The sequence below is a fragment of the Mizuhopecten yessoensis genome, unplaced genomic scaffold, assembly GCF_002113885.1.
Source record: "Mizuhopecten yessoensis strain PY_sf001 unplaced genomic scaffold, ASM211388v2 scaffold8811, whole genome shotgun sequence".
Classification (NCBI taxonomy): Eukaryota; Metazoa; Mollusca; class Bivalvia; order Pectinida; family Pectinidae; genus Mizuhopecten; species Mizuhopecten yessoensis.
In genome coordinates, this window is record NW_018407733.1 from 360,678 (window position 1) to 377,801 (window position 17,124).

At 37.5% G+C, this 17,124-nt stretch overlaps 2 protein-coding genes across 3 annotated transcripts; one reads left to right on the plus strand and one right to left on the minus strand.

Moving 5' to 3' along the window:
• The first annotated feature begins 525 nt into the window (after positions 1 to 525).
• Positions 526 to 9,752, plus strand: LOC110456593. Its single transcript, XM_021507415.1, has 2 exons — positions 526 to 677; positions 6,899 to 9,752. Exon 2 carries the CDS (start codon positions 6,916 to 6,918, stop codon positions 7,693 to 7,695), a length of 780 nt encoding a protein of 259 aa, XP_021363090.1. The 5' UTR covers positions 526 to 677; positions 6,899 to 6,915; the 3' UTR covers positions 7,696 to 9,752.
• A 174-nt stretch (positions 9,753 to 9,926) lies between these two features.
• LOC110456594 lies at positions 9,927 to 15,878 on the minus strand. 2 transcript variants are annotated; one of them, XM_021507416.1, is made up of 4 exons: positions 15,772 to 15,878; positions 13,386 to 13,524; positions 12,918 to 13,032; positions 9,927 to 12,472 (listed from the first exon to the last, which is right to left on the minus strand). In XM_021507416.1, the coding sequence occupies exons 1-4, from the start codon at positions 15,833 to 15,835 to the stop codon at positions 12,368 to 12,370; spliced, it is 423 nt and encodes a 140-aa protein (XP_021363091.1). In that variant the 5' UTR covers positions 15,836 to 15,878; the 3' UTR covers positions 9,927 to 12,367. The 2 variants fall into 2 exon arrangements, with proteins under 2 accessions (XP_021363091.1, XP_021363092.1); XM_021507417.1 differs by lacking the exon at positions 15,772 to 15,878 and adding an exon at positions 14,834 to 14,903.
• Between the last annotated feature and the right edge of the window lie 1,246 nt (positions 15,879 to 17,124).

Sequence of the window (17,124 nt, forward strand, 5' to 3'; positions counted from 1 at the left end):
ACAAATAAATCATGTTTGATCGTATAAATTAAAATGCTAGTCAAATATTACAATTAATCAGTGTGTATGTATGTGTGAGCAAGGCCAACACATTGCTGTCGCGTATGTTAAGCACGTACACCCGCGTGTGTTCAGTAACACAGGTGCTTGTATGGATGAAACAGCTGTTCTAAATAGGACACGTCATGTCACGGCTACTTCTTTTCATATACTTGGCTATATAATGTTGTCAGCACATGTGACGTCATATTTTAAGCAAACATAAATATATTTCATTTTAACGACAGGAGCCTGTGTTCATAAACATTCAATCGAGAGATCCGCGGTAGGAAATCAGCCGTATCTCAATGTCGACGTCTATAATAATCATTTGATATTCAACGTGAAAAAAAAATGAAAATGTGGATTACAAATTTGATATTCAAAATGCATTAATTGATTGAGTAGGATTGTGTGTAGCATTCCTTAATTTCCCACACACGTACTATCTATAGAGTATATGGTGTAGTTTCCTGTCAGTTCCCGTATACAGACAAACCCGTAGGCAGACGTAATGTGTGTTGGTGTGAACACCGTGGAGAGAAATGACGTTTCAGCATTCCACCAATCGGCTTCGTCCTACACCCTACCAGCTAACACTGTCGTGTCTGTAGGATTGGGAATATACGAACGCTGAGGTAAGACCAACTATATTTTACTTATTTTTTTCCAGGCGATTTGCATGAATAATTAACATTTGTAATTATGAAACACAAATCTTACTATAGATTAAATACGAAATCAGTATCTTATTTGCATTTCAAAGCTGAGACCTTTATGTTATTTTGTTTCCTGATCAGCCAAATGTACCTGTTTATTTTGATAATGGAATGCTCAGGTCTAAACTCGTTAAATAATGGCCGAATGGGTTACACCCAAAATTTCTGATTTTATACACATTTTACCTTCCGACAAGTCAAATCTTGCTGTAAAATAAATTGAAGTAATTTAAACGTGAGGCATCCGTTATCTAAAATCATTCTCCGTGAACTACTTATATTTCTCTGAATGAAGGAAATTTGGAAAGTGTTTACTGGAAACTAATCAATTTTCCGCTGGTGTTTTGATGAAATGTGAATTGATTGTTCAAAGTCTGAAGTGGCCATATTGTCCTGTTAATCTGATAAGATATTAATGTGTATTGGTTGCCCCTCCCCCGGGCTCTATATCTGGTCGGTTCCAGGTGAATGGGGACGTTGGATCGGTATAATGTACCCCTAGGTACGTGATCCACAACCGTCCATCGATCACAGCTGGACAACACGGTAAACATACACGGGCTTCATAGAAATACCGGTCATGTTTTAAACTCAGAATTATTGCTGCAGATGCTGACATTGTAACGCCCCCCCCCCCCCCCCCCCCCCGACATTTTGATGGAATTAACAGGAAGTGTCACACATACATTTACTGTACATAATCATATTTTTTCACAATATCAAAATATAATTCTGCACTTCACTTTATTTTTCATTCATCAAAAGAAAAGAACGGTCGTATAGTATTCATGTATTCACAATGTAAATTGAGTAATCTATAAGGTCGATTTTTACGCCAAAATTGTATTTATACCGTGTAACATTTACTGAAATAGATTTAAAGTACTTATCATACACACGTGTATATTATTGTATATGAGACACATTTCATACCAGTAGTATTTCTAGTTATGCATGTTTATACAGGAAACTGATAAAGTGTGAGTAAGCTCGATATAGCTAAGTACCCCTCGGCCCTCCAAACACCAACCGGAAGATGAGAAAATATTGTCAATATGTATACAAATATGTACAAACTACTACCAGCATTTCGATATGCAATAATGTCACTTGGTAAGAAAAACTATACAATATCAGTAGCAGAAACCTAACAGAATGGGTTGTCAATAAATGTATGCATTACGAGATTTATAACAGGTAAACTACACTGTTGGTCTAGTATAGTAAATATTGGATTTATATGACTAACATTACACACATATGATAACGTTGTACACCACTTATGAACTGTTAGTCAAGCCCCTGGGCCTACTTTGTAGCTTTGTGTACATACATATGAAATTATCATCTCTAAATGTATCTACATGTACATGCGCTGTGTGTATATACAGGTCTGTATAATCCCTGGGGGATGTAGAGATGGAGATGGGTTGTATTTCTGATCAGGTCTAATCTGTGAATGTTATCCTCATCAAAGTTGGAAATAGACTTTTAATCTGTACGGGAGCACGGCAGGTGCCTCTAACCCCCTCCCTCAGTGGTAGGTACAAACCCAGCACCTTATCTCACACCACCGACTTTATCAATCAACTTCTACACATTTCAATGCTCCACCTCACTTCAGACCTCTAAAGCACTACGTTCAAATTCCTCGGAACTCGCCTCGGAAATCAGACATTGAAATATTTCCTGTGTGTGTATCCTACAGCATATAATGCATTATATCTATGATGGCATCTCGAAACTCGCGGGTTTTAATATTGGATTAAGGATGTATGCTACCTTATATTTACCTCATTTGCAGAAGAGTTCCACAGTATATTTGGGCTTATTGGATTAGTTGATGATATATTTGAGAGGTTCACAATTATGCAAACATGACACAAATACAGAAAGAAGTATGCTTTATAAATATAAGAGAATGCATTTCCTTTAATGTTACTTGAATTGAGACAATTATAGAGCAAATTATAAATCGCCATGTGTAAGGTAGAATGTATATATTAAGACCTTATCAATCTTATAAAATGGTTGCATTAATGGTTGTATTAACGTAACAAATATAACCGATAGGGCGATGGAATTCCAGTGCCGAAGGTGTTTTGTTTTTGTCGTTGTTTTATAAGTAAATTCGGAGACGTATATAACATATTATACGTCTCTGGTAGATTATAATAAAGTTACTTAAGAATAACTATTCGATATAGAAAACGTGCAAGCAATTCCAAGAAAGAAAAGGAAAAGAAAAATTGACGAACACATTGGACTCCTTCTTCGTTGGTTATAACACAGAGCGCTGGGACTCTCGACCTGAATGCCTGATATTGACCACTCCGCTCTTTCACTTGTTTTCCGCGTTAAGATTTTCGAATCGAAAAGTACGACTGTGGTCAAATTAGATAGTCAGCTACATTTGTTTATGTTAATTAATATCATTCACTTTGAGGAACAATACATATGTGTGGGAAACAATTTTACAAGTATGCCGGTTGAAGTTGAACACATACGAATTGTACCTGTTGGCGTCAGATCTGTGAAATATTAGCCGGAAATTATCAGTTATCATTTATAAACATGAGATTACCAGTCACGTAGGCCTTTGTTTATGTTAAGTTATCGTAGGGAACCGTTAGAAATATCTTAACGCCAGACTTTTAATGTATAATTTCCCTACCCTGTGGCGTGTGGCTAGGTAATGGGTATACATAATGTGTACAAGGGAACTTAACAACATCAGTAAGATTGACCATGTCCAGATAAATCTTAGCCTAGTCCGTCTGACTCCGGGCTCCGACACGTAGTGTGTACGCCTACTGACCGTCTCCTTCAGGTATGGCTTTAAACATGTACAACCTCATTAACAGGTAGGTGTAACACCAACAAACATCACAGGTGATCGTTGTCTGTCAGAATAAACAAGACGGACAATGTTAACAGATTGGCAATGGTCTAAATACAAACACAGAATACAGACAAAAGGGTCAGGCATAAACATGGCACTGTATGGACACATTAAGATGCAATTGCCTACAGCCCTAGCTAGAACAAGCCAATAATCAAATAATTTCAACAAATACGACATGTTTATCTCGTAAGACCTGCCTAACTCCTGGCTCTTAGCCACCTGACTTATATCTCAACATGTGTGCATGCTTAGGTTTGTATTGGACGCGTATTGTCAGGTTCTGTTTCTTGTAGGGACTGTGCTTTCAATGTCATCTTTTTCCATATTGTCACCTCGTTTGAATGTTACAGCTCAGACAATGAAGCTCCCACTTCAGCCCATTTAGTGCTCCGGTCTGGGTTATTCGAGTTCAGCCCGTTTAGTACTCCAGTCTGGGTTATTGCTGTTCAGACCATTAAGTACTTCGGCCTGGGTTATTGGAGTTCAGACCATCTAGTACGCCGGTCTGGGTTATTGGAGTTCAGACCATTTAGTACTCCGGTCTCGGTTATTGGATTTCAGACCATTTATTACTCCGGCCTGGGTTATTGCTGTTCTGACCATTTAATACTTTGGCCTGGGTTAATGGAATTCAAACAATTTAGTTATCCGGTCTGGGTTATTGGAGATCAGACCATTTAGTGCTCCGGTCTGGGTTATTGCTGTTCAGTCCATTTAGTACTCCGGTCTGGGGTATTGGATTTCAGACCATTTATTACTCCGGCCTGGGTTATTGCTGTTCAGTCCATTTAGTACTCCGGTCTGGGTTAATGGAGTTCAGACAATTTAGTTCTCCGGTCTGGGTTATACCATCTAGTACGCCGGTCTGGGTTATTTGAGTTCAGACAATTTAGTTCTCCGGTCTGGGTTATTGGTGATCAGACCACTTAGTACTCCGGCCTGGGTGATTGGGGTTCCGACCATTTAGTACTCCGGTCTCGGTTATTGGATTTCAGACCATTTATTACTCCGGCCTGGGTTATTGCTGTTCAGACCATTTCGTATTTCGGCTTGGGTTATTGGAGTTCAGACCATTTAGTGCTCCGGTCTGGGTTATTGCAGATCAGACAATTTAGTTCTCCGGTCTGGGTTATACCATCTAGTACGCCGGTCTGGGTTATTGGAGATCAGACAATTTAGTTCTCCGGTCTGGGTTATTGGAGCTCAGACCATTCAGTACTCCGGCCTGGGTTATTGCTGTTCAGACCATTTAATACTTTGGCCTGGGTTAATGGAATTCAGACAATTTAGTTATCCGGTCTGGGTTATTGGAGTTCAGACAATTTAGTTCTCCGGTCTGGGTTATTGGAGTTCAGACCATTTAGTACTCCGGTCTGGGTTATTGGATTTCAGACCATTTAGTACTCCGGTCTGGGTTATTGGAGATCAGACAATTTAGTTCTCCGGTCTGGGTTATTGGAGTTCAGAAAATTTAGTTCTCCGGTCTGGGTTATTGGAGTTCAGACAATTTAGTACTCCGGTCTGGGTTAATGGAATTCAGACCATTTAGTACTCCGGCCTGGGTTATTGCTGTTCAGACCATTTAATAATCTGGTCTGGGTTATTAGAGTTCAGACTATTTTGTACTCCGGTCTGGGTTATTGGAGATCAGACCATTTAGTACTCCGGTCTGGGTTATTGCTGTTCAGACCATTTAGTTCTCCGGTCTGGGTTATTGATGTTCAGACCATTTAATACTTTGGTCTGGGTTAATGGAATTCAGACAATTTAGTACTCCGGTCTGGGTTATTGGAGTTCAGACCATTTAGTACTCCTGTCTGGGTTATTGCTGTTCAGTCCATTTAGTTCTCCGGTCTGGGTTATTGGTGTTCAGACAATTTAGTTCTCCGGTCTGGGTTATTGCTGTTTAGACTATTTAGTACTCCGGCCTGGGTTATTGCTGATAAAACCATTTAATAATCTGGTCTGGGTTATTAGAGTTCAGACCATTTAGTACTCCAGTCTGGCTTATTGGAGATCAGACCATTTAGTTCTCCGGTCTGGGTTATTGGATTTCAGACCATTTAGTACTCCTGTCTGGGTTATTGCTGTTCAGACCAATTAGTACTTCGGCCTGGGTTATTGGGGTTCAGACCATTTAGTACTTCGGCCTGGGTTATTGGAGTTAAGACCATTTAGTACTTTGCTGTTCAGACCATTAAGTACTTCGGCCTGGGTTATTGGGGTTCAGACCATTTAGTACTCCAGTCTGGGTTATTGGATATAAGAACATTTAGTACTCCGGTCTGGTTTATTGGATTTCAGCCCATTCAGTACTCCGGCCTGGGTTCTTGCTGTTCAGACCATTTAGTTCTCCAGTCTGGGTTATTGGATATAAGAACATTTAGTACTCCGGTCTGGTTTATTGGATTTCAGCCCATTCAGTACTCCGGCCTGGGTTCTTGCTGTTCAGACCATTTAGTACTCCGGTCTCGGTTATTGGAGATCAGCCCATTCAGTACTCCGGCCTGGGTTCTTGCTGTTCAGACCATTTAGTTCTCCAGTCTGGGTTATTGGAGATCGGACCATTTAGTACTCCGGTCTGGGTTATTGCTGTTCAGACCATTTAGTACTCCGGCCTGGATTATTGATGTTCAGACCATTTAATACTTTGGCCTGGGTTAATGGAATTCAGACCATTTAGTACTCCGGCCTGGGTTATTGCTGTTCAGACCATTTAATAATCTGGTCTGGGTTATTAGAGTTCAGACCATTTAGTACTTCGGCCTGGGTTATTGGAGTTCAGACCATTTAGTACTCCGGTCTGGGTTATTGGAGTTCAGACAATTTAGTTCTCCGGTCTGGGTTATTGGAGTTCAGACAATTTAGTTCTCCGGTCTGGGTTATTGGAGTTCAGACAATTTAGTACTCCGGTCTGGGTTATTGGAGTTCAGACAATTTAGTACTCCGGTCTGGGTTATTGCTTGTTATTGTGTGCTATGATATTCTCCCTCCCTAAGTACGCCCCACTATTATAAGTGTTTGCAGTTACAATAGCCCATATTGTAGGTTCATTCTCTACCATGAGTTGTCGTTATTCACATCCATATTGCAAGTAATTAACGACAACTCTGGTTCGAGATTTTGTGCTGCCTTACAATAGAAGGAATATCAAACAACATCGTCCATTATGTAGATACAAAACATTTATAATGTTTTGATTTTTGAATTAAAACACAATTGTTCTCCTTTGCAGATTACCTCTGTTACACAATGTCACAAGAACTGATTGATTTGGAGGAAATAGTGAAGAAATGGGTCGCAGATTTCCCTTTGGACGCTAAACAACGTAAAGAGGCTGATGACGTCATTTCGACAGACATAAACTGGAAACACTTGCGTGTACAACACGGGGACACGCAATATTTTGACCAAATAAAGGCAACGACGCCAAAGTCGCACGTGCTTTTCACAGCACATTTCACGAACGATACTGACCAAAACCAGGTGTACACTTTAAAAACAGAGAGAAAGACAAAGTCCACGTGCACGCTCTCCCTACAGAAAAGTTACACGTACGGTTTCAGTTTGGATATAAAACTGACCCCGCCCAATCCCGTCATAGAGGCAAACGCGGGGTTCAAGGGTGAGATGGGTCTGACCAAGACAAACGACGAGACTTTCGAGGAGGAACTCCTGTGGTCAGTCGACAATCAAATCACTGTCCCGCCAAAATTCAAAACCAAAGCCAACCTCGTTATCAAAGAAGACGAATACACAAGTCACTTTAAGACAGAGAGCAAGTTTGAAGGCAAAATTCACGTGACGTTACGTCATAAGAAAGACAACACACCAATCACCACCCTCACCACTGACGTCAAGAGGCTTTTTACGGGGGATAAAGGGTTCCGAGTGGACAAGTCTGGAATCTATTTCGTAACACAGGGGAGGTGTCGCTGTAGATTCGGTATAGAACAGCACGTGAAACTGTCGCAGACAAAGGTCGAGGACGTCGTAGAAGAAGGCGAAGATGAGGTTGATACGACGTCATGATGACGTCATTTGTGAATGATCGAAGATGTGAAGTGTATTTTCCGTCGGATTGAGTGCCCTAGTATGCATGTATGGACTATTGGTTGCTTAGTACAGCATTATCACATAACGGGAAATGCGTTGTGATCTGTGCTTCCTTGTAATCTGGAGAGAGAAAAAAATGGGAATTAAATTATTTTGTGAAATTCTTCAATGTTATCTGGCAATATTCCTCATCGATATGGAAATTTAGTGTGCTTGAATAATAGAGTTCATTTATTTGTCAATATTTGTGATACATTTGACCTCGTTGTTTCCAGTTTGTGACTGGCTCGTAATGTGAGTGTACTGGAGAGGTAAGCATTTAATTATGTGACGCTGATGACGTATATATTCCAAACAGGGTTTCCTACAATAGTATCAATACAGACCCGCTCATTCTGAGCTGTGGCGAGGTCAGTTACCATAGATCAATCACTGCATATTTAATCAACTAACGCTGTTAGTAATATTCTCACTTATGTGTGGTTCAATTCACAGGGACTTGCTTATTAAGATATCTTTTGTATTTTTAGTCTAGCATGTAACCGATATGTGCTGCTCAAACGTTCTAGAAGCTTGGGAGAGGGTCAAACAGGATAGGTTATCCAGCGGGTTAATTAAAATAAATCTTCAAATTGCGATTTAGATCCAAGAAGCATTCAAAGCAACTTGCATATCAGATACTGCCTTATAAGCAATTCCCTGTGTCTGTGGTGCGAAACGAAGGATTACTCTAAAGGTATGCAAAGCTGCGGGTAATATAGAGAGATCTGTCATGAAGCCGTTCACTGTGCGACCTTGTCTATAAGCCAGTAATTTACTCCGCCGTCCTATCATTATTTCCTGGCTGTTAATATTATCGATTTCCTCACCAGACGCCCTCCCCTGGGAAAACTGGATAAATGCCTCTCGTAAACTCTATCGCCCAATTACCTAGCTAACTAACAGGGATACATAATTGCACGTGCATAACTTATACACTGTGCATTGAATACTGTATTTCCTCAATAAGTAGTAAATATATAACGTCACATACAGTACTAGCGCTATAAGGGCGTATTTTGATGGTGACGTCATGACTAATCAGTGATAATTCCATATACAGAGTTACATTACTTCGGTTTAATATGAAAATTGTATAGAATAATAATCTTCACATAAAGGTATGGGCTAAAGAGTGATATTCTATTGAATTGGATAAAGGTTTTATTTCATTTAGAGACTTCAAAATTATGGTTCGGTCAACTTTTTGCTCGCAACATTTTAAGGCATGTGTATACGTATAGAGAAAGTGCCCTTTTTCGGTTTCTCCTACGGTCTGGTGTGCGTGAGGATGGATGGCGGGATGAATTTTTGAAAATTTTGAAAATATGTTAAAGTTAAGTTACGAGTAGTTTTTTGTTAAAGAAAATGCAGGAAGGAAGGTGTATTGTTTCTGAAACTCCGTATTCCTCACTAATATCATGCAACAGCAATTTTCCCATGCGTTTGTTTCGAGCATAGCATGCAAATGTAATAAAATAGTAATCAATTTTATCTGTTGTTCGCTTCAGTACACGTTTCTCATCTCAAAATTGTTCGTTGTGAAATATGAAGCACACAGTCTCCCCTGGTTATGCTCAACACATCGATCTTAACCCTTTACACAAATGTGCGGGAAAATGCACATATTTTGTCGAAATAGTCATCTTTTTTATGTACACGTCAGAAGCGTTGTACTCCAGTTTATCACCCCCAAGAGACCCGGGTTTCAATAGGCCGTGGTATCTGCTATATAGTTCCAGGTATCGACCTTCCAGTTTCAAAAAGGTCAAAGGTCATTGCCACGCGCTAACTAATGGTACACGCGGGACTCGTCGATAGACTTTATGAATATGATTAATATTTCTGTATAACCTCGCTGGAGTCTATGTTAGTGGTTACCGAGAATTCTCCCCAGTCACGTCAGGTCTTGTATGTAAATGAGGTCGGATTGTAGTTTGTTATTGTTTACACTTGGTGGTATATGGGTACACAGGTAATAGACACAACATATCCTATGCCTATATTCTAATATGTAATTAGTACTAATTACATATTAGAATATAGGCATAGGATATGTTGTGTCTATTACCTGTGTATGGGTACGTACACATTTTTGTTTACACGTTGGAGTGTATGCATGGCCTTGTACAACATTCAGCTATTGGAAACAAAACAAAAGTTTAAACTATTTTTTCTAATTTTGACTTTACTGACATGTTTTGAGCATTTCATTTGATACATGTAAAGGAACTATGTAATTTTAAACATGTAACAATACAATCATTGACCTATGATTTTATTACCGTACTTACTACAGTAAAACCTCAATATAATGCCACTTCCCTTACTGCCAACATATTTCAAAGTCCCCTTTTCCTTAAAAATCATTTGTGTGTCTTCTTTGATATTAATGTATCGCCAATCTCCTTTATAATGCTGAAGTTACATTTGGTGACAGATGTCCGTAAAACAAGGTTATAATATATTGCCAAACCCATAATGCAAAAATTCTGTTGGACCGACAGTGGCTGTATAGTGAGACTTTAATGTATTTTCATAATGTAAATAAAACTTTTGAATACTAGAGAACCAGTTTTGATACAATCAGAATGTGAACTTGGATGAATGTATATATGTACCCTGACATGACTTCTTGATCAGAATTATAATTCAAATACCACTGTCTTTGATGTAATAGAGGGATAAACTCTGGTGTAGGGACTATTGGTGGCAGTTTAACAAGGTTTACACATTTCAAGTTCCCATTTCCTCTGTATATTTTTCCATAAAGATTATTATTTTATCTCCCTTCAGATATCATTAAAATCCCATTAAATGCCAAAAATTAAAAATTCTCTGTGCAAATGGTAACAGTATAATGAGGTTTTACTTACTAAACACTGGGGCCGATATCATTAATTTAATATGGTATATGACATGTATGTAGTACCATCTATTAATGATACTTGTCCCTGTATGACCATGTGAATAGACACAAATTTGGTTAAACTAGAATAGGCAAAACACAAGACCCTGTGATCATGACTGAAAACAAAAGCAGAACACTGTTAAGGCACCCTGTTTACATATCCTTACATAAGCCCATGTATAAACAATTTATCAAGGTATTCAAATCTTAAAATTAATGACAGATCAATAAAAGTTAACTGATATGAGCATAACAAAGGGGCTTGAATTATTTATACGACTTAAATCCTGGACTTTAGCAAGGCTATATTACAGTAACACACAATACAATATTATTGATTAGTCTTGCTAAAGTCCATGATTTTTATTGTAAGACAAAAACCAAAAAAAATGTACATGTATTCAATCCTTTTATAAGCATATAAGAAAAGCATGTAAGTATATAATTTGGAAATTACAAAACAACTACATGTACCTGTTTGCGGCAAACTAAACGTGAATCAGAATTACTTGATATACGCATGTAAAACCATTGTCAAATATATACACAACAACCACCAATGTATGGGTAACTATATTGCACTAAACTACACAACCAATACAGTGTAATGCTATCATATAAATTGATTGCATGTGGTTATAAAATTTAATATCAATCTGTGGAATCGAAACAAATTTCATAAACTAAGGACTAAAACTTTAAATAGAGATACATTATACTATAAAAATGGGTAAAAAGTAAAAACATCAGTTGGTAGAAATTCATTAAAACTTTTATGGACATATTTCAAACAAAAAGGTCACAGTAATATGGCAGTGAAAATACAAAGGGAACAGTGTTTAAATATGAAATTAAAAAAATTGAATTCTACAGAATTAAGTCTATAAAAGCATACAACTTAAAAGTTAGATCTAAATTATGCTGTGTGTAGTAGCGAAACAGTTATCCCCCCTTCAGAAAATGGTGACTTTAGATGTAGCAGAAAACCCTGATTTCTCCAAGGAAAAGAAAGCAGTTTACGACTTCCATTTAAAGGTCATCATTTTATATCTTCATAACAACCCTAGATTATTGGACAACAGACAATACACACACCCTAATTATACTCGCATGTACATCACTATTCCAAAATCTACCACAAATATCTAGGTCTCCATCTTATTATTGATGCAAAAATGAATTGTGTTACATTTGACAATTTATGTTAAGAGTATTATGATGAGATATATTGTTCAGAGTTTGAAAATGTTGGAAAAAATAATACCGGACACATAAATGCCGAAACATTTTCTCACCCTTGTTCTATTCAGTGTAATTCCACCATAATACACATATATTTGTTGATTATTTTTAAATGATCTATATCAACTGGAAAATTTGAAATTCAAATCAGTTGAGATAATACAAAAGTCCATGTTTGATGCAAGTAAAAGACACTGTACATCTATTTCACTCCATATTCTACAATATTGACATGACGCTTGTAACGTTCCAATACCCTATCCCCTTAATTTTTTCTAACAATCACTTTTTCCCTTTCCTAATATATTCCTCTCTTTCTCCAAAACAATGCTCCTGAAACTGTTAATTCAGTTTTTTTGTGTAAGCCTCAAAGACATGCATGTTTTGGAGAATCCTTCCAGGAAAGTCTAAATAACTCTATCAAGGTTTTTCCATTCTTAGGAAACCTTGAAGACACTATTCAGCTTCCTCTTCCTCGGTCTCTAGTCCTGAATCCAGTTCTGGGTACCACGAGCTGTTCTCAGCTTTACAAAGAAACAGCAGTACTCTGTCAGCGTCCACCTGACATAAACAGGAATAATTATAGAGATATTGGCATGGAATAAATTACTGAATTGTCTTATCACAACTGAACTATATATCATGTAAATAGGTACATTTGCATATATCTGGTATTGATTATTCTGGTACTTCATATATTTATTTTCTTAAAGGCATAAAAAATTATGGATTAACAAAAACTTCTGTCTGAAAGTATTCATCGTTCTTTCAATGTCTACATCATTTTTTAAACTGACCCTGTTTCCTGTGACCCAGGAATTTCTTCTGCTAAAAAGGTGCACCAAGCTAAAAAATATGTAGTGCATATTCAACCGATGTCTTGAAGTATATATTTAAGTCTTCCAATGTTTTACAGGATAATGACCATTATTGTGATCACATATATTATTTATACAGATTATTTGGTTGGTAAAATCTTTCTATTAATCAAAGTTAAAATACCTACCTCGTAATACGACATGTTAGACGATATCTCTTTGGGGAGTTTCTTTATATGAAGCTTAAACTGCTTTCCTTTCAGTTCTCCTTTTGTTTTCCCAGTCACCGTCAAACAAAAAGACCTTATTAAAAAGAAAAGGTAAATGTAAGATTTTGTTTCCGTGTACTGATGATGGAAAGCTGGTTTGTAATCCCAAATTAATTACTGCAGTTACCTCCCTTACACCACTGACTTGCACATGTAAATAGCAATTTTTCATTTCGCTTAAATATGTTCTTGATTATGTCAGGAGCCAACTGAGGAGAAGACTTATAGAAGCACTGCCTGTTGTCTAATCTTTTGTTAACAGAATAAAATTTGTTGAAACAAAAAGAGCGAATTGATCAGGCCTAGTCTGCAGTTCACCCCCTTTCAAGGATAAACCTAACTAAATAAACTTGTCAAATTGAAAAGGAATATCAGAATCGTGATCACCTTTCTTCAAAATCAACTGTCACATCTGCATTGTCAGCTTTCTTGATGAACTTGAGACCTTTCATCTGACGTGATGTTTTCAGGTTCTTGACTGCCACAATTACTCTGACAAATCCATCTTTCTTTTTTTCATCAGTAGCTGTGAATACAAAATTTTATTCAGTCTTAATTGCTGTTCAATGAACTGTAATACAATATTGTACAAGCATCCAGGGGTTGAAGAACAAATATTTTTGATCAATTATAAATTTTTTTTTGAATCTACATGTACGGTACTGCTAAATGATCACACAATCAACTTGCATATGTAATAAATTAGACAGTTGACCCCTTAAACTTTCAACATTCACTGCACTGTCAAAAAAATGCCAATTTTCGACAGTTGAGTGATTTCAGTTTATATTTAGGTCATAACTCAAGTTTGATATCAATACACAAAATATATGACAAATGTTTTCACGACTGACATAAAATTATGTAACTAAAGCTGGATTTTAAAGTTGGGGTTTCTTTCTTAGCAGTAAATTGCCTGAAAAAAAGTATGATATTTCATTGAGTAAAATCTCTAATATTGTTGGAGCAAATGGTATTCCCGAATGGCGTTAATTAAATAATGATTATAACAATTAAATTGTACAAATATTTTAATTCCATCATTCACTTTGATATTAATCTAGATTCCTAACGGACAGTTTATCTTGGATTTATGTGTCTATAGCTATGATGCTGAATGCATGGAATAAAATTAGGTACAAATCTGTGATGATCGAATTACCATTTGACTTTCATTTATATTGTTTATTATGTTGAAAATAGTATTCATGCTACCAAGCACTAACAACTTAAACAGTTATTTGAATGGCAAGACCCAGTGTCTGTGATTTAGCCAAAGTTTCATCTGGGCTCAAAACCAGACTTTTTTTTTTACACATCAGTCAAAATGTCAATAGTCTACAGGTGTTAAGATCAGAGGAAACTCGGGCTTCCTTTCTGTTATAAAGATTTGCAACTCTCATATCAATATTAACAATACTTTTAAGGTTCAACAAGGCCCTTAATTTCGATGATATCTCCTTTCTTTGTAATTCGGTAGTAATTGGACTCTTCGCTGCTTAATTATTAGCGGATTGAAATTTAATTAGACCATACTCATTCTGATGTCATATTCCGTTCTATACTGTACATTTGGGCCTTAGTCCAGCTCCGGATTCTTGGAATGATCGTCTCAATATATTAACCCAAGCGTTTGGAGCTGGACTTGCTTCACAATATACGATACGTACGCAGTGACGTTACGGTGATGTAACATGTGCTTGCCATTTATTGACATATCGAGCGATCATTATTCTGTATCGAATACTATGGCCGCGAATGTATCGGGAATTGATACATTGTTAGCCAGTGGTGCAGGAAAACAGTGATGCACTGGAAATGTTGTTGCATCTTACCATAATCAGGTATTATAACTTTGGAACTTTCGGCTTGTTTACTATCGTCCGCCATTTTTGCTCCCGATTTCCTGATGTTCGGAATCTCTCGCGTGTTGGTAAATATGTATATACAAGAAGCATTCCGTTTGTAAACTGACATTTAGCGGGAAAAAATTAAACAAAAAGTTGTCACTAAAACAAACAGAACATCAGTATCTTATATAGGCATCTGAATAAGTAGGTAAATAAATAAACATAATGCCGACAGAACAACAACAAATGTAAGCATGCATAGAGTGATAAAGGACAATCTGAAAAAAATACATAACTTGAGCCAGGGACGTTACAGTACTGTCCCTGCTTGAGCGAAACAGACATCTAAAGCCATAGTATATACGTCTCTGATTTTGCAGATCGTAGAAAGCATACAAGGCTGATTATGCATGATAAAATATGCAATAGCAAAGTAGCTATTAAGTATTTATTCCACACATCTTGTCCCCATAATTAGGCTCTCGCAGAACGTCCCTGAGGAAAGAATCATTCTACCGCAAGACAATCAACAGATACTCTATCCTCTTTAAAAACCGCAATCCACTCCTTAAAATACTTACTCTTTCATTTTATATCATAACACACATGACACATATATTGATAGAAGTAGAAAGGGGGATATTTGTAAGTTAAGTGATGTTTATTGTTTGGCCATTTCCATATACATGTATATCCTACTCCATACGAACCGAGACGTCCATATCAACCCAAGGAGCCTGAGGCCTTAGGGCTGATATAGGAGGGTTGGTACAGGGCACGGTATGGGAATGGTAAACTATTAACCTTTTTATCATATACAACACATGTACACTGCAAATATCAGAGACGCACAACTACACTTAGTTATCTGCACAAATTAAGAAGCGTGGTTTTCTTGAAACGGAAGTAGATATGGCGTGTACCTGAGGCGGATATGGGTCCGACGGGTCCGGGATATGGCTTATGAGCAGTATCACAATCACACATGGAAAAACAACCCGTATATCACGGACAAGGAAATATATGAGTTGTTTTGCCTGTACGATACTGCTAGTTGTGCATAGGCTATATTTTGGACCAATCTAAATCTGCCCGCCCGCGCCATATACATCCGGGACGTGCATTATCCGTTTTGCTACATTAAAAGATCACGCCTCCATTACATACACTGAATGATGTTATTGTTTATAATGACGGTGTTGCATTTCAACATTAACGGTATATATTATATGATAAACGGGTTACCATATGGCCATATCCTAACCAGTACCAACACCGAGACACTTCATATATATGTCTTCACTGGAGGACGGCAACCTTTGACCCCTTGCTGTAACGGGAGTGACATTTTTTTCGCTAAAAAACATAAAATAATTGTGAAATGCACTAATGTAACGGTTCCTGACGTGGAGCATGTATATTTTATAGTTAAAGTGTCAGGGTTTGACAATTTTTATGCCGAATTCTCTCCATTAATTGTCTATGGTATATTAAAATGATTGGATGGATCTTAACAGCAGTAGATCAATAATAAGAAAATCCAAATTCTAGGGTATAAGGCGTTACTTAACATTTCAATAGTCATAGGCCAGGATTTTATGAACCGGAGGCGTAATTACGGTTGCCCTGGTAGAGGGTCCATGGGGAAGCTCAGAAGCTGCTGGATTTCAACAATTTAGCATCATATTATGAAGTAGCCAGACTGATAAATATCTCTCTATTTTAGATTAAGTTCTGGTTTCGCTGAACGACACACATGATACAAGACAAACAAACACTGAAGTATAAAGTTCTTTCGTTCTAAATANGAATCGCACGTAAGATTTACAAGAAGACACTCAAAAATACCGATTGTAGCAGCTGACGAGGCGAATACCGAAAAAAGATAAATTACAAGCATGCTAGCAGAAGGCGGATGCGTGTCTACAGGCAAATGGTTGTGGGAAAACCCTTGACAGTTCAGAAATATGTCACTGTTGTATCTGGAAGGGAATATTTCCTTTGCGGTGTTGGCAAAACAAATGACATCTCACATGGCAGTAAACGGATACATGGATACCTCCTTTGTAATGCAATCTCACAGGGCAGTAAACGGATACGTGGATACCTCCTTTGTAATGAAATCTCACATGGCAGTTAACGGATACATGGATGCCTCCTTTGTAATGACATCTCACATGGCAGTAAACGGATACATGGATACCTCCTTTGTAGGATGGTGGTTCTCTAATTTCTTTGTGTGTGTGGAGCATGAGGAAGCCAAGTCCACCAAAGTA

What these genes read in the sequence shown, in the direction of transcription:
- LOC110456593 (XM_021507415.1), top strand. Translation starts at nt 6,916, where the DNA reads ATGTCACAAGAACTGATTGATTTGGAGGAAATAGTGAAGAAATGGGTC.
- LOC110456594 (XM_021507416.1), bottom strand. Translation starts at nt 15,835, where the DNA reads ATGTGTGATTGTGATACTGCTCATAAGCCATATCCCGGACCCGTCGGA. An exon ending in CGGACCCATATCCGCCTCAG is followed by an intron (nt 13,525 to 15,771) that starts GTACACGCCATA and finishes TTGTATTCACAG; the next exon opens with CTACTGATGAAAAAAAGAAA. An exon ending in ACAGTTGATTTTGAAGAAAG is followed by an intron (nt 13,033 to 13,385) that starts GTGATCACGATT and finishes CTTTTTAATAAG; the next exon opens with GTCTTTTTGTTTGACGGTGA.